The sequence below is a fragment of the Notolabrus celidotus genome, chromosome 22 (assembly GCF_009762535.1).
Source record: "Notolabrus celidotus isolate fNotCel1 chromosome 22, fNotCel1.pri, whole genome shotgun sequence".
Lineage (NCBI taxonomy): Eukaryota > Metazoa > Chordata > Actinopteri > Labriformes > Labridae > Notolabrus > Notolabrus celidotus.
Window position 1 is genome coordinate 17,531,855 of NC_048293.1, and position 21,321 is coordinate 17,553,175.

The 21,321-nt window shown below is 42.4% G+C and overlaps 2 protein-coding genes across 2 annotated transcripts; one reads left to right on the plus strand and one right to left on the minus strand.

Moving 5' to 3' along the window:
- Window positions 1–192: 192 nt before the first annotated feature.
- Window positions 193–21,169, minus strand: tdrd9 (tudor domain containing 9). The gene is made up of 35 exons (XM_034675944.1): window positions 20,925–21,169; window positions 13,630–13,703; window positions 13,455–13,522; window positions 12,778–12,999; window positions 11,854–11,976; window positions 11,489–11,569; window positions 11,239–11,403; window positions 11,046–11,149; window positions 10,855–10,974; window positions 10,594–10,678; window positions 10,455–10,512; window positions 10,242–10,346; window positions 10,054–10,151; window positions 9,817–9,948; window positions 8,867–9,029; window positions 8,699–8,762; window positions 8,089–8,152; window positions 7,920–7,964; window positions 7,439–7,492; window positions 7,037–7,153; window positions 6,765–6,872; window positions 6,507–6,607; window positions 6,241–6,411; window positions 5,580–5,691; window positions 4,585–4,800; window positions 4,367–4,456; window positions 4,015–4,272; window positions 3,154–3,321; window positions 2,585–2,655; window positions 2,387–2,496; window positions 1,520–1,616; window positions 1,296–1,434; window positions 832–950; window positions 677–749; window positions 193–549 (listed from the first exon to the last, which is right to left on the minus strand). Exons 1-35 carry the CDS (start codon window positions 21,050–21,052, stop codon window positions 454–456), a joined length of 3,999 nt encoding a protein of 1,332 aa, XP_034531835.1. The 5' UTR covers window positions 21,053–21,169; the 3' UTR covers window positions 193–453.
- rd3l (retinal degeneration 3 like) lies at window positions 14,521–17,778 on the plus strand. The gene is made up of 3 exons (XM_034675947.1): window positions 14,521–14,881; window positions 15,572–15,905; window positions 16,413–17,778. The coding sequence occupies exons 2-3, from the start codon at window positions 15,592–15,594 to the stop codon at window positions 16,777–16,779; spliced, it is 681 nt and encodes a 226-aa protein (XP_034531838.1). The 5' UTR covers window positions 14,521–14,881; window positions 15,572–15,591; the 3' UTR covers window positions 16,780–17,778.
- Window positions 21,170–21,321: the final 152 nt, after the last annotated feature.

Genomic DNA, 21,321 nt, shown 5'->3' on the forward strand with positions numbered 1-21,321 from the left:
GTTTGAGGTGATAACACTTTGGATGGGAGACCTGGAATGATGAGCTATAAATACAAGCCAATGAATTCTGGCACAGACGCTCCACGTAGTAGGAGTTCAGTTAGAGAGTGTGTATGTGTGTTCAGACTATTTTAGCTTGACTCCAGGGTCACAATGAGACTATGTTTGAATGAAGAGTGATTGACAAGCCTCATCTGTTGCAAACAACTATTTTTAATAGTCCACTGCACAAGAACTGAACCTCAGCAGCCCCTCATCCAAACAGGAAATAACTTCTTCTGTCATTTTTGGAACATCAATGAACAAATTTGGGCTTTTGCTGCTGCCTTTAAAACTTTGGGATAATCTGAACTTCAAATATATTACCTTTCTGAATGACATTAAATCAAATTGTCATAGTCAGACATTGAACGGTTCTGCTAAACAAAAGTGCAAACAAAAAAAACAGTTTTCTTAGCTGTTGAGGAGGGTGACAGGATGGAGCTGGAGAACACCTCTGTTCTTTGCCCTTCCAGGCTCTACATTAGCCATCTTCAGAGCAGGATCCACCTGCAGGTTCAAAACACACACATTTAAAAACCCACCAAGCTAAGCTGTGCACATAAAACAGCATAAGAAGGATAACCAGCAATTCAAATGTAGCAACTAATATGTGCGGGAGCTATCGTGTACATACCTGGTTCCACTTCCCGAATTTCTCATAGAGATGCGGGGAGACAGCTTCCCTTGATGGTGACTTGATGAAAAGTCTGAAACGTATAATAAAAACATATAAAATATGTTTCACTCATATTGTAACTGAACTGATTTCAGTGGCTCTACGTGTGTGACCTGGTGAGACGGTCCTGGCATTCCTCCTGCAGTTGGGCGATCCTTTCAGGCCCCAGATGTTGAGTGCCAGAGGACCCTCCACACACTAAGCGGTTCACAGTCCCTCTCAGAAGATTTATCTAAAAGACAAATAAACACAGAACCAATTATTAGAACCAAAAGGAAGAGCTTCATTATGTGAGACTGGGATTGGAGCTCTGCAGTAATAGATTCAGGGCTGTAGATCATTAAAATGCCAGCGCAATCACAACGTACGGCATGAAAGTTTAGTTTTTCTTTAGCACTAGTTTTTCTTTTACTTATACTTTATTATTACGAGCTGTTGGGATGCCGAGTCTAAAGAAAAATCATAAGAGGTGAAAAGGTTGAAAATAAATCTGTCCTTGTGGAGACATATCACTTGTCAGACACTCTAATGCCCTGAAGCCACCCTCTTCCTCTGCCAGCCCGGTGACAGCTGTTACCTCAGTCATGTCTTCAACATCAAACTTGAGGTCAAAGGCGAGCTCAATGTCGCGCTCAGGTAAGATGCCCTCCTGTGATTGACTGTTCCAGCCCAAGCCACAGAGGGCGCCGGTATAGCAGGTCCTCTCTTCATTAGTGCTATAAAACAAGGAGGAAGGCATGAACATCCCGGTTTTTATCATTTCTGTCTTTGAGGTGTGAAGTTCAAAGTCTGTTTGTTTACCGTAGCTCCATGATGGGGGTGAAGAGCATGGTGACAAGTGCGGGCAGTCCAGGGATGTCTGGCATGATGGAGGTGTCTCTCAGCAGGATCCGTGTTCCTGCAACAAAACCAAAACTTTCACTACTCTAATAACTGATGTGGAGAGTAATGATGATCATTAGCTTAGGCATGCAGTTAAAGCATAATACACATAATTTCAGGCTTTGTCAATAATAAAGGAGATAATTTACAGTAATGGCAAGAAATACAGCTCAAAAGAGCATCTTTGGAAAGCCACACAATGTGCAGCTCACAGTGTCAGCAGAGAAGTCATCAGAAACCTCACTAAATCTGTTTACCAGTGACCTCTGACTCTCATTGAAAGAAAAGGAGCTTTTAATGGACGTTTGAGAAACACTTTAGATTTGAAATGTTTCAAAGACACTAACACTTTTATTTGTATACAAATGTAAAGAAAACTGTTCTTTTAGTTGAAGTAAATATTATTATTTTCAATCAATAGAACATTAAAAATGGTACCTAGTTTTTAAATTTCGCAAGTTATATACTCTTATCACCAACTTACATAATAATTTGGCACACTCATTTCTGCAGATTCGGAATTTATTTAAAAATACAGCTGAGAAAAGCATCATTTTAATCACACAGTTGAAAAAATGTTATTCACTATCTGACTTCCTAACAAATTTGAAAACGACTGTTAACATAGTTTTTAAAATATTCACAAAAATGCAACTTGCATCATAATTTGGAACAAGGTGTATATGCAGTCATTTTCTTCAATGGTAGTAAAAAATATAAATGAGTGCAGTTTTAAACAGCACATGGGTGCACATGAGTTTGTCAATGAGATGTTGGATCATGTACCTGAAGCATTGACAGAGACGGTCCCAGCCACCAGCATCCTCTGATGTTTATACTGAGGGTTTTCATTCACGGCCACTGAGTTGATGCTGCTCTTCTCGACGTGCACCGTCCTGCAGGAGGACACACTCATAAACAAAAGGAGGGCAGGGCACTGACAACCTGCAAGTTCATCTTCCACTTGAGGTACGCAATGCTTACTTGTACAAGGTCTGTTCATGCAAGCGGCGAAATTGGACCTTATTGGCACTGTTGGGTCCGTGCAGAACGGCCTGTAGTGTTATAAAGAAGGATGCAGTCAGACACATGATGTATTCATGCGGTCACTGTGAGTCAGTCAGTTTCAGTCACCATGTCGTCATTGTTGTGCTTATCAGACAGATTAGGTGTGTCTGAACATATAACACATGAAGAGCCGCTAGAATGGCTCCATCTGCTGGACAAACTGAGACGAACACAGAGTGCAAACTAGATGACATAATCCATCTAATAACAGAATATCAGCAGTTTACACTTCATCCTCCAAACTGATTCTTTTAACAGTTTCCTCTTCAAGGTAGAGGAAGCAGTTTATTTTAGAAAGACTTACTTCTTGTTAATGAATCCTTTCAACAATCAATGAAAACAAACGCATACAAAAAAAAAGAAACAAAACCAGTTCAGTATCAGTGTCTCTACGAATGACATGACCAGATGACTTACCTGCTTATTTATTCATACATTAGTCATTCATCTTCATATTTTTAGGATTTGAGTATGGGGTCTCTTGCCTTTGCTTTGGCACAGGGCTGGCGACTCTTGGAGAAGTGATCGAGCAGACCATTGATGACTTGCTTCTCCTCTTTTTTGCGGTCTTTCCAGGAGCTGCTGACTGAGTTAGGGACGTAAGTACCTGCTTCCATGTCTCTGTAGAGAGTTGTCAGTGCCTCATGGTTTGTCTGCGAGAGGTAATGACAATTATGACTGAGGTAATTTTTCATAAAGGGTTGATGTAGCAGACGGTTAATAGTCTAGGCCCCAGGACTCACATAGATTTTTTAAGATTCACGCCCTGATTACATTTAGACAAAAGTAAAGCTGGACACTTTATCTAACCACGCCATCTGCTGGACGAAGTCAGTACTGCGGTTTCAAAAGTTAACATTTAACAGCGTCATTATGTGGGCAACGTAATAAACACACAACACACAAATCATTTAGTGTGACAGCAATTAAGTAGTGTAGTCTCCTGGTCTTTTTAAAGATGTTTCTACAGGTGTTGTGATGATTTGTATTTGTTAAAGCTGAAGGCAGAGACCTTTGCTCTCGTGGTTTAAGTGCCCCTCTATCTACAGAGACTATAATACTGATCACATCGGTCACAGATTCAACTCCCAGCCACAACCCTTCGCTGCATGTCTTGCTCTACTCTCTGCTCCCCTCGATTCCTTTCTCTCTTCACCTGTTATATCGATAAAGGAAAAAAATCAATTTAGAAAAAAACAAACCCCTCTGTAGGATGCACAGTGTCAGCTGTGATATTGAAACGACACACTAAGGTGAGTAATTATTTGAAGTATGGCATGTTATGACTGAACTCTTTCTGTTGGCACACTGCCTAATAAATCAAAGTGGGACGGCTGCAGCGTCACCTTGGAGTCAAAGCTTTCTTCAGCCTTCACAGCATGTCCTTCTTCCACCAGGATGTCCAGCACACTGGTGTTTGTTGTCTCTGTGTTGATGTGCAGCTGCACTCGCATGACACCATGGAGGATGGAATACAGTGACACCAAGAGCGATTGATCTTTCACCAGAGTGCTGAAGCGGTTGCGGGCTCGGGAGCTCCACTGGTTCCCCAGGATAATGGACTGGGCTGAAGGACGCATTTCAATGACTTGGAACTCCTGAGCCTGAGACCACGAGCAGAGTGTTGATTTGTTAGAGTATGAACAGAGGAGTGGATGAGTGTGCATGGTCTGTAAGAACAGTCAAAGTATTTGCTACCTGGAATGGGTGGGACAGGATTTCAGACGGGATTTCCTTGAGGTTGCTGATGTCAACAACTGCTGTGTTGCCGAAGTCCAAGAAGAACACCTGAAGGAGGACAACATATCCTGAACATGAAGTGACACATTTTTCCAAAAAGACAAGAAAATGAGCTGCGTTATAAGAACATAGAATGGGTTCACTTTATTATTACCAGAGACCTGAGCTATATTTACCTCCACTGTATTTCCCCGGATGTGCAGGATCTTGGCCCGGTAGTACATGTTCTGCTCATTGGCTTCAGAATAAGGAGCCAGACACAGCAGGTTCGGGTAGAGGGACACGGTTACAGGTTGCAGCGTTTGCATGTTTATCTCCCCTGTCAATCTGCGCTGCTTTTCCAAGCTGGCTTCGTCTGCCTGGAAGCCCCAGAAATTCCCCACGTCCAACACCTACAGCAGAGATCAGAGGAGAGATAGGACACCTCAGTTAAAGAATCAGACATTTAGGCTGAATCAGGAGTCAAGTTAAGTCAAGCCAAATGTATTTATAAAGCACATTTTAAAACACAGCAGAAGCTGACCAAAGTGCTGTACAATACATACAAAAAGAGACAAACAGACAACAAGGAAAGCGCAGCATTGGGAATTGAAACCTATTCAGGGCGAGAGGACTCAAATGCTAAAATATAAGTGTGTTTTGAGGCAAGTCTTAAAAGAGTCGACAGTCGATTGAAGAGGGGAGGCTGTTTCAAAGATGTGGGGCCTTGACACTAAAAGCGCCCTTCAGTTTATATTTTGACCGGGGAACTGCCAGGAGACCCATGTCAGAAGACCTCAGAGGCCTGGAGGTTTTGTAAGGGCTCAGGAGGTCAGTTATTTAAGGTGGGGCCAGACCATTCAGAGCTTTGAAAAAAAAAAGCTAAATTTTGAAATAAATTCTAAAGCGAATTTGAAGCCAGTGGAGGGAAGCCAAGACGGGGCTTATGTGATCCCTCTTCCTGGAACCAGTCAGAAGCCTGGCTGCAGCGTTCTGGACCAACTGCAGGCGGGACAAGGCCGACTGACTGATTCCAGAATATAGGGAGTTACAATAGTCAATAGTCATGTATTACTATTTCAAGGTCATTTTAAGAAAGAAATTGTTTTAACTTTAAGATGGTTCTGAGCTGGAAGAAACTATTTAGGAGGACTTAACCTCTGTAGGACCATGATAACTATAAAGGACTCACCTCAGTGATGTTAACCACAAACAAGCGGTGGTTAGGCAGTGCGTCTGGGTCAATGGAGCTGCTCACAACTCCAACCGGAGAAACAGAATGGCTCTGGAGGTCAACATTAACCCTGCTCAGCAAAAGCAAACAGAGCAGGACTTCAGCATAATGAATATATTCAATTTCACTTCCTTCAAGCTGAGAATGATGTGGAAAACTGCATTCATCCTGCTTGCATGATACATTTTATTCAGTCACATTGTAAATAAGAGTGAAACATCTGGAAAGTAATAAATGAGAATGGTATAATGTATAATATGTATCACGGTGTTGATGTCGGGTAGCTAAAAATGTGCCAGGTCACTCATGTACCCACCTCCCAGATGGAGAGGGAAGAACCTGGTGTGGTTTCTACCTGAAAGAAAAGACTCCTACAGAGCGCTAGGATGTCAGATTAAATCAAGACTCAGTTCAGGAGCTCTGACAAACGCAGCCTGTGACGCAGGGATTCCACTTTGTAAAGAGACAGGCAGTCAGTCTTTTTTTTCACTCGTTAGAAGAAAGCCACAGTAGAACTTTTCTGCTCTTTGATGTTTTAGTTTTCTTATCTTACTAAGCAAGAGTAAAATATTTTGAATCCCCTCAGATAGGAAAGAACTACTTGTCAAAAGGACCATACCGTGTATATTTCATATGTGTTATGTGTCTTTCCCCGGCACACATTTCGATTTGCTCAACAGGGAAGACCGACAGCTCCATGCGAGGGTTCTGCTGAGACATGAGGAGGGCGAGGGACACCTCAGGGAGCACCCCTGTGTCCTGGGATGTCCTGTAGAACTCCACATACGCTCTGAGACAGACAAACACAGTCAAATATAAGTATGCACATTTCAACTTTATTAAGAAGATAGGAAATAACAGATATGCCACGGTGGCCTGAAGTACCTGGAGCTCTCAAAGGAAATGGTTTTGACCTGTCCACACAGGCGGAACAGAGACTGCAGCTGCTTGTAGTACAGGAAACTGTAAGGAGGGAGGTTTCTCAACTGAAAGCAACATGTGGTCTTGGGTTATTTCAACGTTTTCAAAGAACAAGTCAAAAATACAAGCGGTCCCATGAAGGTTCTGAGAGTCATTACACAGAAGATAGCTGTCAATAAGAATTATGAAGACTGTCTCTGGGCTAGGCTCTGTGGACCGTACCATCACTGTTGTTCTGGGGTTGAAGCCGCTCATCTCTCTGCAGGCCATTTCGTCATCTATTTCCCCAGGAGCAAAGTAGTTGGGGTAGTAGGCACCAGCAATGACCACCTATGACAGATAAAGGTAAATCCTGAGACAAATCCTGTGTATTCACTATCTGAATACTTCTATTTAGAGTTATTAATGGATCTAACGTGTACACAGTATAGCCTCTATTAGACATGTCTAAGTGTACAATTATACGTCCAAGGATATGCACAACTGACTCTAACCTGAAGAATGAACTTCAGTCTGTGTGTGCTGGTGTAATCCAGAAGTTGTGCGTTTTCTTGCACATGCATGTTGAACTTAGACACTCGCTTCTTCAGCTCCTCGTACAGCTCTTCGACCTGGACAGTGAGGTAATGCATATGAGGTCTGATCATCTGGTCATCAATTTGAGAGCTAAAATCAAAGTTCATTCTGTGCATCAAAAGTGTCTTTGTCAGAATCAAACAGATTGTAGATTTAAAGTCTCTCTTTACAACGTTCAGGAAAGCCCCTGAATGAGACACTTCCTTTCTTGGTAATACTTGACTACAGACTGCAGGATTAATGCCCACTGTTCACTGCCAGACACGGATGCCAGTAATGTGGCTGGATGAAGTCCAGTGCTCTTTGCTTCATCTCAGTACCTCCCTGATCCTCTTGATCTGAATGAAGTTCTCCTTTCCCCAGTTCAGCTCGTCCTAAGGGAAGAAAGCAGCCAGAGCAAAGAAAATGCAACACTTCAACATAAAAATGCAGAAAATGAACAAGTGCTGTATTCAAAACTATCCTCTAAAACGTTTTTTCTGCTGCAGATTCATTTAAAAAAACATCTAAAATGAAGAAAACTCATTTGTACTTCCCTTCAGCAACCTCTTTGTCCATGTTAGCTCCGTGCTTTAAATCATTCTTTGTTGATATATTAACAACAGAACAGGCTCATTATAATTCCTTCAATGTCAGCCTTGTTTAAGATCATTTAAGACTAAATAAATAAGGGAAGCATTTCAAAATATGTCTCTGTACTACAAAACAGGAGACTAGCTGTATTTTTTGACCTGTGAGAAATAAAGTCAGTGTATTGTTTTCATGTCTGTGAGCTTATGTTTGGTTGTTTGTTTTGTTCACCTTGGGGTGTCTTAGCTGTCCTTTCTTCTTGGCAGAGTACCATGCCTAAGAGACAGAGACAGAGAGAGAGAGAGAGAGAGAGAGAGAGAGAAAGAGGAAGGCCTTCAGGCAAATATGTAAATCCATCAAATAAGAAAACGTGCTGTAAACATGGCATCACACACATTACCTTAAAGGCGTTGACAAAAGATATGGAGTCACTTAGCGTGCCATGGGCGAAGGCAAACTTGCTCCTGAAACACCACAAATGATTCAGTGCACAAAGAACAACACATAAAATACATTGAACCAAATCTGCGTCTGCTCCACAACAGGCAGGTCAGAGCATCTTCAGGGTCTGCAAACTGGGTTGTGTAGGAATCTACATGAGCACTGCAACCAAGATGTGCTGTTTGCCAAAATATATTCATGAATATTGAAAGAGGGAAACTACATGTTGAAGAAAATGGCGCATGAATAGCAAAGTATGCATTAAAAGAGAGCTTAAACAGACATCTGACTTTGTTTTTTGTTTTTTTTACAGATTACTTAGAGCTTTGTTTTTCCAGAGAACGTATCATGTCTGGACTTTCACTGTTTGGCGTCATAGCTGACAAAGGTTTTATGGGAATCAAGAAGTAAATGTGAGTCAGTGGTTGAAAGAGAGTTCTTGACAACTTTGAATTACATGATGATAAAAGTGTCCCAAATACGATGTGTCACTTCAGTGGGACACAACTTTGATTTACACTGACAGCCTGTTAGTCAGTAAATGAGTGTAGCTGCTGGATGTGACTCACCTGTGGCCGGCAAGCTGCTGCATGGACGGAATGGCAAAGAAACTCTTCAGAGAGTGTGAGGCAGCTGAGGAGAGGAGAAAATGATGTTTAATAGGTCACTAAAACGTATTACATGCACATATACATGTTTAAGATGAGTGCAGTCCGGACAGATTAACAAAGACTGACCTATGATGAGGCACTCATCCAGGCATCCAAAGACGTGGCCCAGGACTATCAGCTTCCCCAGGTACACGTTAACAGGTAGGTGGGCCAGCACTATGCCAAGGAACGTTAACTCGCCATCGTCATTATGACCCTTGCCAACGCTTTCTGCAGATATTGCACCCATCTACAGAGCAAACATCCAGATGTCATGATGAAAAAAGGATTTACTTACTGCATTGAGTCAATCCAGTCCTAAAAGCTTACATCAAAGCAACACTTTCACCAATAACGCCTCATGCTCCAGTTGACATTTCAAAGCGAAAATTCAGTTTGTCACGCTACTTTTATTCTATGTGTGCTATGTGCATGTGATTGAGGAATAGCATAGATATTCCACTGTACTTGCATGAAATTTGGTTGTTTTAGTCAGGATTATGCTAAAATATATTTCCTCCAACTATATTTAAGTTCCTTATTAAGAGCCAACCTTCAATTTAGTAAATGCCTGGTTTATAACCATAAATTCCCATGGAAAGTTTCCAACTTTGAAAATTCCCAGAATTTTCCAACCCTAGTAGTGCCTTTTGTCTTGGTGTCATCTGTCTCTACGTATTACGAATTTCTGGGTGTACCAGGACATTATTTCCCATATTTATTGTAAAGTACTTTCAACCTGCTTTTAAAAAGAGTACAGTACAAAAATCAAAGGTGTATATTTTGTTAGTGATGGAGAGAAACCAGAATTAAGCACACACATATATAATGACACAGCACTGCCTTTCATAACAGTCAACTAAAACACTGGATGATGCAAACAGCGGCTGGCATTAAGATCCTTTGAGAGAACTCCTGGTCTAATACTTAGTGACAGAGCTGGGTGGTCAGCCATCTGCCAAAATACAGCCAGACATTCCTGACTGCTCGTCTAGACGGTCCGTGGCTCACTCAATCTGCACTTTTTTCCCTCCTACCTCTTTAAGCTGAAGCACCGTCCTCACTATGTCACTCAGGTCTGGGGGAGAGAGTGCAGTGGAGAGAAGGGAGCGAGGATCTCCCATGTCCAGCAACTTCACCTTCAACATGATGGTGGCCAATGGGGCAAGCTGAGAGAGAGTTAAGCAGTAAGACGGGGAATGATTGTGGCATCGAAGTTAAAGCAGCTTTGAAAAAAAGGATGATAATATTCGGGCGTCTGTTAATTCTCTTACCAGCATCTCAGGGGTCATGTACTCTGGGATCTCATTGCACCAGAACTCTTTGGGGATAAAGCGGTAACAGTATCCCTTAGACACTCGACCTGCTCTGCCTTAAAGAGGGAATAATCGATATAAGAGGATTGAAGCGGAGAAGATTGTTAACACCGAGGAGATCCAGTTATCTGCAGGAAGTAGTCTACCTTTTCTCTGGTTACAGTTGGTTTTGGAGGCCCAGGTGAGACGCAGCGACTGATAGTTGGTGTCTTGGTCACAGACCATGCGACGGGCCAGGCAGAAGTCGATGACTATGGTAGGAAAAAACACCAATGTCAACATAGATTTCATTCTTTTAATAAAAACAATTCATTAAGGAAACACATAGAGCCATACTGAGGAAAAGAAAAAGACAGAACCGTATTTGACGTCTGGAACGGTCACTGAGCTTTCAGCGATGTTGGTGGAGAGGATGACCTGTTAGGATGAGGAGATCTTTAGTGAAGCGCACAGGGAAAAAAACCCTGTGAGGAAGAACAAGATATATGGCTTTTTTACCTTCCTGTATCCAGGGACAGGGATGAGAAACACACCATTCTGCTCCTCCAGAGTGACACTGGAGTGGAGAGAATAAACCTGCAACCTGAACAACAAACAAAAAATCCTCAGAATGTAACGTAACATTTCTAAAAAGGTAAAGCTCAGAATAAAAAGTGGTATGACAAGTAGAGATGATAATATGCGTCATTTTTAACGAAGGAAAACATGGACAGAAAAAGAGGACTCAAGGCCAACAAAGAGGTACATCAAAGTACTCACCGTTTGTGAACCAGCTTGACCAAAGCCTCATGCATGAAGCTTATTTCATGCAAACCAGGAAGGAAAACGAGAACGCTGCCCTGCTCTGAAGAAGTCATGTTGCCTTTTGTATCTCCTTTCCTGCTCACAACACACAGAATGATTTATTTGAATCCCCCACCTGTTGTTGGAGATAAAGATTAAAGGCTCACCAGGAATCTTTGCCCTCCATCTCATCAAAACTCTGAATGAGACTGATGGCAAGATCGTACATCTCCACTGAAATGTGAGGGTCTTCTGGATAAGGTGACTCAGCCTGATAAGGACAAACACAGAAACATCCAACTTCAACTGTTTTGTTTCAACACAGAGTAGCAGCAGCAAAAGCAAAGCATATTTTTTCACCTTGAATCTGAACTTTTTTTTGAGGTCATCCAGATAAAACTCCTCAATGGCATAAGGAGCACCCTCCACCTCGAACACGTAGGCAGGGATCATCTTGCCCCGAATTGGGGTGCCAAAGTAATCTGCAAACTGTCTGCAGTCAATGGTGGCTGACATCAGGATGATCTGAAAATGATTTTTTTTAAGAATGTTAGTTCATCAAATGCAGGAGGAGGACGAAGGCAGGAATTTCAAATTATTCCAGAATGACCTTGACATATCGAGAGTTGGAATGAAGAAGTTTCCTCAACACCAGCAGGAGGAAGTCCATCTCCTCTGTGCGCTCATGGACCTGGGCACAAGCAGAGAAGGTTATGATCATTAATGAGGCTACATGAAACCTGAAACTGAACTGAAAATGTTGCCTCAGTCACCGAGTAAAGAAAAAGAAACTACAGCACAAATTTAAGAAACACATACAATGTAATGAATGATGAGAACTACACAAAAAATATACACAAGGTGAAATGAATGCAACTGCGTTATTACGATCACCTGACACAACACAACAAACTCATTGAGCAGTATCAGTTTAAGAGACATGCACATAAAAAATGCTGTGTTGTGTTTATCCACCTCATCCACAAATATGTGGGTGTACTCAGTGAGGCTTTTGGTAGCAACCAGTTTCTGCAGCAGCACTCCTGTAGTCACGTAAATGAGCCGTGTGTGCTCTGTAGCCATCTTCTCCAATCCAACCTGAAATACAAAGATACAAATAAGCATTCGTGAATGTAATAACACGTACACTTATATGCTTATTTAAACTGTTTAATGAGCGGCTAACTCTGCAGTTTAAGTCTCAAACAAATGTGAGTCATGTAAGATTACAGGTGTTTGTTGTTGTTTTATTCTACCAGGTAGGGATGGAGATGGTTCATTTTGATTGATATTGATACCAACATCAAGCCACCTTAACAACCCAAGTCCTCATTGATTCTACTATCCACTAATCAGACCCCCCTCCCCTTGAATGAGAGAGGAGAAGCGTAGGTATGTGTGTGTGTGTGTGTGTGTGTGTGTGTGTGTGTGTGTGTGTATGTGTGTGTGTGTGTGTGTGTGTGTGTGTGTGTGTGTGTGTGTGTGTGTGTGTGTGTGTGTGTGTGTCAAAGAGAACTGAAAAAGCAAGGTGGTCTGTTTGTTTGAAAACAGATGATAAAGGTAATAAATTGAATGCTAATGGGGACAAAGCCAACCAAGTAGAAATGGGTAATACGTCCTTATTAACTCTTTTAATCGTAACCCCCCTGCGGCAAACACTAATATCTCTTGCTAACAATATCTGTTTATGTTTTCTCCAACTGAGAGTGACATCCTACTTAATTCCAGAGGGCTGCACCAAGCGGGGGAGAAACAGTTATTTTTAGACAAGCTGTTTGAAAACTCTGTAAAACATATCCTGACAGAAAACAAACAAGAGCTTGACAACACGTGCAAACAAACACTCTTGGAACATGTGACAGATGTGCAAAAGGCTTTTTTTTTTAGTGTTGCACTAACCTGATATCCCACCAGACTACCCAGGGTACACTTTCGCTGTTTGGCGACCCATCGTGCGATACTTGTTGCCCCGATTTTGCGTGGCTGGGTGACCACGATGTTGCATGTGACATTCTTTTCATTGCAATGGTCTAAAATGTACTGTGGCACCTGGGTGGTCTTGCCACTGCCTGTGGCTCCTCTGATGACCACTACGGAGTTGTTTTCTATAAGAGAAACCAGCTGGAGGCAAAAACACAAACACACACGGTGAGATGAGAAAAACAAGCAGATACACATGCTCTGTTAAAAAGTCCTGTAGTCTACTTGTAGGATATTATTGAAGAAAAATGTATGAAAGTTAAACTAGACAAGTGTGAAATACTGATTGTTAACTGCAAACCAACACCTTAAAGTCTGCATCAAGAACATCCTATTTAAATAAGATATGCTGGGCAAAGACAACACATCAAAAGTATCTCAGATAACCGACTCTCAAGTTAGCTTTTGTTCTGCTGCATTAAAACTCGTCTCAACTCATCTTGAACAAACAGTAAAAGCTTAAGTGCACCGGTGACCCGCGGACATCATGGTGATTTCAGAACTAACAGAACTAAAAGTACTTTGGGGGAATGAGAGTTCTCTTTCAAACCATCAGACTCTGTATTTGAGTGTATGTGTTGGATCGTACAGTTTACCTCCTGTCTGTTCTTTGTTATGGGTAGGCTGGGGTACTCGTAGCTCGCAAGTGTAGGAGGAGCAGAACCTGATGAAACACAATCAAACGCAGCAAAGAGAATTAAATCCTCTAAGGCAGATTCCTGAGGGAAAAACCATGTGAGGGAGACACAATGCAATACACTTCATACTCACTCTTCGCAGAGTCTCCTTTTTGGAACCACTCTGCATCATCTTTCAGGATGCCTTCATCCAGATCCTTGCAGGGGCTGGAACACAGTTAAAGCAATTTAAGGCACATACTCATTTTTGGAGGACAAATAAAGCAAAAGATTTCAATAAATCCAGGATGAGCACAATCTACAGCACACTGTCACTCATGAAAAGTCCTTAGTTTTAGACCCAAAATGCATTGCTGATCTGCTACTACTTTATGAACCACCTCGACCTCTGAGGTCATCAGGTACTAGTTTGCTTTCAGACTTTGGATGTGGGTTAAATTATAGATTGCAGTAACTGTGGGGTTGTTTCTTTTATGTGATTGTATTAATAACATGGAGAACTGGGAATGTAATGGAATTTGTCAGCTGTCTTCTTCTTAGCTACGTATGCTGAGGCTAATGATGGCTACTACAGCCGATCATGCAGTTTGACGTACCAGACACTGAAGAATACTGCAGATCTTTGAATGTGTGATTTTATCATCACGCTTAAACTACAAGTTCCATAACACTGAGGTTATCATGTCACATTTAATTCGAGTGGAAGTTTGCAGGTGGTGATTATTGCATCACCTGATTAGAGTTGAAGCTTTGCTCCAAGTCTCTGCTTCCTCTCATTTCACTATCTGGTCAGATATACCTGGCCCACCCAACAGTAGAGCATTCCCAGTTGTCTCTGCCTCTCACTTACCAAGTGAGGGGAGGATTTTTTATTTTTTTTCCAACAGCAAGTACAACCATGACAGTACTAAGCGAAGCTCAAATAAAACACACCCACGGCTCGTGCACACACATGCACTCTCGCCCTCTTCCTTTCTCTCCAGTGCACACATTTCCTGCAAGCTACAAAGCAGCTGACCTTACACTGAAGCTGCATACTGCACAGAGGAGAGAGGGGTGAAGGGAGAAGAGAGGTGACAGCTCGTACTTAGCTATGTGACTAACTCTCCCGGAAAAAGCCTGCATGACAGGAGCAGTGGGAGGGACGAAAAGGACAAGACAATAACTACAACACAAAGAGGAAAAATTGCTTTCAACAAACAGGACAGTGGAGGGCTGCTGCAGACACACAAGTGATGAAATCCATCTGACGCTGAGGGAGAGGAATCAACACCTAATGAAGAGATGAAGTTTATGTGGACTGAGACGTGGAGACAGCTCGGTGGGGGATGTATTCTGTGAAGAATCCAATACAAAATTTCACATCAGTGGTGCAGATTTTGCCTGTAAGTACAGATCCTTCCTTTGTCTTTTCAACCAGATAAGAGTGTGATCATTCCTGCACGTGCTGTTTTGAGTATTGGCTATCATTAAAAGTATTTGAGAAATAAATCAATAATAAGTCACATATACAGTTTGTGTCCAAAGAGGCTGACCTCTGACCCCGCAGGCTGCGTAATCCATCTAACCCCAGGTGGAAGCTTCATTGAATACATCAGTCTCGGGGGGGAAAAACAAATAGATATACCTTGGGCATCACCCTCCACCAAGTTCCATTAACTGAGGGAAATCAGGGCGCTCATCAGGCAGAGACCAGAGGTCAGCCCAGCGAAACAGGGATCATCCTGATGATAGGGCTGCAGAGTTATGTACTTTATTAAAATGAATACTTTCACATTTCAAATTGAGGTTGCAATTTTTGTGACACATTTTTACTGAAGCTGAAAATTTGACCCCATTCTCAGTGAAAATGTTCTCCACATTCCTCTTTTTTTCACTAACCAGGGCTTCACTGATTTGACTTTCTCTCTTTGCACATCTCATACCTTAGCACAATATTGCTCTGTCTTCTGAAGGTGCAACTTAGAAAGAGGTTGCTGTTGATTGGCTGCAAATGAATTAAAAATCCTGCAGAGGGGAGGCCATGGCTTCATGATGCTGAACATTTAAGGATTCTTGTTTCATTCGTTCTTCAGGCCTGTCTCCTGTGACCGCCATGCCCCTGTTCAGCTGGATGAAATGGTCCAATGAAAAGAAAGCACAGGTTGAGAATGAAGAAGCCTCTCTGAAGACCTCTGAGCTCGTGCCCAGTCGCATGTTGATCAGAGAGCTCCTGTGGCATGTAGAGGAACGCGAGCAGCTGGCGAGGGAGCTGGAGCAGGAGAACAGGCTGGCCCACAGTGCTCTGGGTCTCCGCTGGTTCCAGAAGTACCCCAGGTTACGGACCCTCATCCCTACATCTGAGCTGAACCAGCTGGAGTTCCTGTGTGCACAGATCCCTCCCGTCCATGCAGCCACTGTGCTCTCCAGGTATTTGTAAGCAGCCCGGCTGCGCTCCATCCTCACATTAGTATGCTGTCAACAGTGGCTAGCTGCTTCTGCATCAACACAAGGCCTGACAGCAGGCGAAGCAGAGACCCAAAGGGAAAGAAAGGGAGGGAGGGCGGGCTGCCAAGAAAGCCATTATGTGTTACTATCACAAAGAGGGCGATGTTAGGTGTGAAGGTGAAGGGGGCCCTGTGAGGCTGAGTGAGGCCAGACTGTCGGGGTTTTCATCCTCTCTGTTTCAGTAATAATGATATTATAAAAAGGATTCTTCTACATGGTTGAGCAGCACAGTGACCTACTTACTTTATTTACCATGAAACTCACTGCTGGGTCACCACAGTGCGCTTACACAAGCAAACAACTCAAGAATAACATTCAATGAGAAACGTATCAAACAAAGAACACACCGTCATTATGTGACCTCTAGTTAATGCTAATTCTTGCTCCCTCAAGTGTTTCATTAACTCTACTGGTGGCATCCTTCCACAGGTTTCGCGAGGTGCTTGCCACCAACAACATCAGACCATGGGAGCTGGCGTCTGTTTTCAAACAGGTGCTGAGGGACTTCCTCAGTCAAAAACTCTGCAATGAAAAGGAGGACCTCTCAGTGCAGCCAGCACAGCTCCGACCAATGGAGACTTGGACCAGTCGCTACAAAATGAAGCAGGGCTTTGTCACACCCACAGTCCCAAACTGTGGAGACCACCAGAGGGAGGAGATCCCAACAATATCCGGATATGTGGACTGGGCCATGAGGCACTCCGGTTCGAACACAATCTTCAACAGAGACTGGGACCTTCCTTATTTTTACCCGGTTCCACTCAGGTCTACAGGAGCGTACAGCACTACACTATAGCTTTATTTGCACAGGCCGCATGAAAGAAGTCTTAACCTGGAAGAACAGGATGAATAAAAACATAAAGTCGAGATTGAAGAGTAAAATCCTTTTCAAGACAGGAACAGCAAAGATGACTGCACATCCATCCATGCACACGTAGCACTGATTTAAATATTAAAACCATAAAGTCTCTATTGCTTTGTCAGAACTCATGTTATAACTATTACACTGTGGCTTTGGCAGCATGCTTTGGTTGTCATGTCCTGCCTCCCGAGACTCAACTTCCCTAATTCACCATCCCCCTTACCCCTGAGGGACTACTACGAACTTTAAGGGACGTGTGCACAAGCAACTTTAGAACTTTATAGACATTTTCAGAGGAGCATATTATGTGGAAAAGGCTTATGAGAGGACGCACTGCTCTAAACATCTTTGGTGTTGTTCCGACACAAGGAAACACAGAACCCACTGCATTGATTCAGGATGTAATAACTCAATCATCTGTATTGATTTCAGGGAGGTCACAGTTTGTGAACAAAGTGTGGAGCGGTTTTAGGCTGGGTGAACTATTTGGGGAACTGTACAAATGCAATGATAGTTTTCCACCTGCTGTTTTCAATCCCTAATCAATGGACCAACTTTATTCCCGTCGTCCTATTGAAAAATCTTAGGCATGTATTTCAAAGGAATATTGTCAGGTTGTGAAAATGAGTCACAAGAGCACTGGATGTCTTCACCTGGACAAATAGGCACCAACCTGAGTGGACATAAGTTTTAAAAATATGCAGTGGTTGATGTTTTTATTATTTATCTGTTCATGGGTGGAAAATTTTAACAATTTGCAAACTTAATTTCCTGTCCTGGTCATAGACTTTAAGTCTTTAGAGTCTTCTCAGTGAATTTGTGTCTCCTTGCGATTCATTAATTCTGCTGTAATGTTAATACGTTTTGAGCAGTTAAACCAAAGAGTGATGTTATTGTCAAACAACTCCAATTTTTTTACAATTAAAGGAGAAGTTTTAGAGAAAACCCAGTAAAATAAACAAAGTTTGAAGATTTTCTGTCTCATTTGTTAACACATTTATTTCATTCAGTATGTGTAAATCTTGTCTACAGCCCTGACCATGTCACGCTGCAAATATCTACATGGCAAAAATGTTTAAATTGTGAGGTTCAAGATAGTAAGCTGTAAGAAATCTAAAATGAAATACTTATTCATACTTTTACTGGTATGAGTCAGCTTTCCTCTATTAATGAGAAACACACCTGTTATTGTGAAGCTATTCGTAGCCAAGTAGTTATACATACACTTTCTTAGGGTTGCAAAGGGGTGGAAAATTTCCGGTAAATTTCTGGAAAGTTTCGGGTATATTTCCATGGGAAGTTAAGCTGGGGAAATTTGGAAAGATTCCAAATTGGAAACTTTCCATGGGAATTGATGGGAATTAATGGGAATTGAAGGGAACTTAATGGAAAGGTATCATATCCAAGCATAAATATTTGTTTTGTTATAAGCATGTTATATCCATCCAAAATAATACAATTAAAACAGATTTATTTGTTAGTAGAACTTTATCAAGTGTTAAATATTTTATTGAACAACCAATTATTTCATTGAAGAACAAAAACATGAATGTTAAGTTAAATATTACTCATCCCCAGACCCAACCATAGACTGTATAAATAATAGACGTAGTATCTGGGACGTCACCCATCTGTTCCTGAGCACTGTTTTGAAGCCAATCGACGGCAGCAGCCATATTGGAAATGAGGAACTCAACCAGGGATAGTGTGACGTAAAGAGGTGGAGTTTGAGCCTCCTAGTCAACAGCTATGTGTTCCCGTCCGGGAGTCAAGTCAGTCATGTCCTTATTTTGGCAAAAACTCGTGATCTTAATATCTTCTGAACCGTCACATTAGAAAAAAATTCAATTTTGATAAAAAACAATATATTTGAAGTTTTTAGCCAACTAATGTGCTTACAACATGAGTTCTGTGGGCTGCACTCCCAACCATAGAAGATGCTCCCTGGCTGGCTTGTGTGACCATAGAATGTAAATAAAAATGGGCAGCGTTGCTCCGCCTCTTCCTGTTGTACGGTTCTGAAGCCAAAAAATCCCGCTCCTGGGCGCAGCCATTGTGCAGCCAGAGCCTGTGAAGCCACTGTAACGAGCTCCGCCCTACAGCGTAGCATCACAAGACGCTGTGTGTCTAGGGATGGGTACCGAATTCGGTACTTTCATAGGTACCGACCGAATTCCGTCGGTACTACCGAGTACCAACTCACGTAAAATCAAACGGTACCATGTTTCGGTACCTAAACACATCCCTGTGACTGTGAGGGAGTGGAAGAGGAGGCGAGTTTCCATACTTTCGCCCTGTAATAAAGTTAGAGACTGATCGGGCGGACGTCTCTGCTCTCTGCATCTGCGTGGGAGCGCGCCAAACGGAGCCTGCAGCTGACGGGCACGTGCACTCACTCACCGCGAGGCAGAACTACAGGAGGATTAAGTTTATTTTATACAGTCTGACCCTCTCGCTCCGACTACCTGCCCTGTTTATAACAGTTTCTGTGTGCGTGAATGCCCAACAAGTTAGTTGTGTGTCCTGTTATTATAAAGAGACGGAGAACTGACTTTTTCCTGTCTGCAGGCATTCACGTGTTCATTGATAAACTCCCGAAAGAGCAATTAGACACCACGAGGACGTGTCAGCTAATATATCTAATCACCTATATATCCTGTTTCTGTTCATTTCATGTTAAATTAAATAAATATGTTAAATTAAACAATTTTTCTTTAAATTAACATTTATTACCACATAAACACACAGAAGTACAGAAAATTGGTACCATTGAGTACCGGTACCGATTCCCAGGTACCGGGTATCGGTACCGTATCGGTTCAAATGTGAAAGGTACCCATCCCTATGTGTGTCTTTTGAAGTTTCCCTCTACGGCGGCTGTGAATCAAAGGAAACCCGGAAGTAAAACCCTGTTTTTTAAACTTCAATAACTAACGAAAAAGAAACTTTTCAGGAAAAAGAGGCCTTGAACACAAAACAGTCAAATACTAACTACATATCACCACAGCATACGGATATGAGAAACATTCATACGACGTGTATTTATTTTTTAAAGTTTGACTGCTTCCCCATTCAAATGAATAGGGGAGATGGATTTTTTGACCTATACTGCAGCCAGCCACCAGGGGGAAGACACTCCGCTGAAAGCTTCACCACCAGCCGAGGGAGCTGCTCCCCTGTGTGACAGCTGCCAATCACGGTTCAGGTTCAGAGGTCATGTGGGTGTGGTCAAGTTGAAAGCTGACCAATCACCAGAGGGTCAGTGCGTCGGTCAAAAGTAGTTTGACTTGCGCAAGCAGAATTCAGCTTCGAGAACAGAGCAGTGCCTGCGCGCGCGCGTACCTCGCCCTGGCCTCGCTGTGCTCTCGCGGACAGAAACTTTCTGCGCAGAGCTAATTTGTGCACCTGCGAACTGTTGTTCACAAGCAAGTGTCACTCTCCACCTCTGTCCCTGTGATTTTATGCGCGCTCGCAGCTGCCTAAATACCTCTCAGTTGTTGAATCGCGAGGAGTACATATCTGAGCGTGTGAAATATTATTATCTGCTCGTGTATATGTTTTTACGAGCTCTCCCGTTCTGACACAAATCTATCCCCATGTTTGCCGTTGTTGCCGCATTTACCGTAGAAAGCTCCGCGTCTACAGCTTGTTTAATTCCAGTTTGGTGAAACCTCAGACACATTCAGTAAGTTTTGATCAACTCCTTGTTGAAAGAAGCAGATGCATCTCAGAGTGCCGTGAACTGTGTCAAGTGCCTCTGTCACTGCGAGGTGCATTCAGTGACCGTCGTAAATGTGCAATACAGAACTTTCATGGCATTTTTCTGTGAATCAAGAGAATCAAAATACAGTCACAGGGGCCACATCAAGAATGTTTTCTAAAAACTACTGTAATTTGGCGTATTTACTTGTTATTGGGGGGGGAAAGAAAAAAGAAAAGAAAAATCGCAACTTTCACCGCAATTTTTTCAAAAAGCTGTCGCAAAATCCTGGAGGGACTGGTAAAGGGTGAAGCCAGCTAGCTAGCTAGCTCGCGACACTTTAAGCTAACCGTTACCTTCCTCCGGTGTGTTATCTCACCTGGAGTCTTTAGACGGAGCTCCATCAACACTCTTCTCGGCCGCTTCTTCTGTCAGTTTAATGTTGGCGAACTGAGCACCCGAGATGAACCAGTCCGTGATTTCTTCCGCTGTGAACACTTTCTTCATTTTGTCTTCTCTAAAGTGTTCGCATGTTCCCACCTGTGGTTCGGTCTGAACTGGTCTGAGCCGGTCCGAACTGAACGAGGAGGTTGAGCGTCTACATCGACCCCTGGTGGTTGGACTAAAGTAATAAATCATGCGAAAAATCAGACTCCTCCCTTTACAGTATTTTTTAAATATTTAAATTATTTACTTATTACATTAAATTTAAAAAAAAAAAGAAAAATAGCACGAATAAGATAAGGGTGAGGGGATAATCTTGCTTTTAATTTGGA

Coding starts and splice junctions, on each gene's coding strand:
- rd3l (XM_034675947.1), top strand. CDS start 15,592: ATGCCCCTGTTCAGCTGGATGAAATGGTCCAATGAAAAGAAAGCACAG. Junction 15,906..16,412: donor GCAGCCACTGTGCTCTCCAG/GTATTTGTAAGC, acceptor ATCCTTCCACAG/GTTTCGCGAGGTGCTTGCCA.
- tdrd9 (XM_034675944.1), bottom strand. CDS start 21,052: ATGAAGAAAGTGTTCACAGCGGAAGAAATCACGGACTGGTTCATCTCG. Junction 7,154..7,438: donor AGATCAAGAGGATCAGGGAG/GTACTGAGATGA, acceptor CTCACTGTCCAG/GTCGAAGAGCTGTACGAGGA. Junction 550..676: donor AATTCGGGAAGTGGAACCAG/GTATGTACACGA, acceptor TTGAACCTGCAG/GTGGATCCTGCTCTGAAGAT.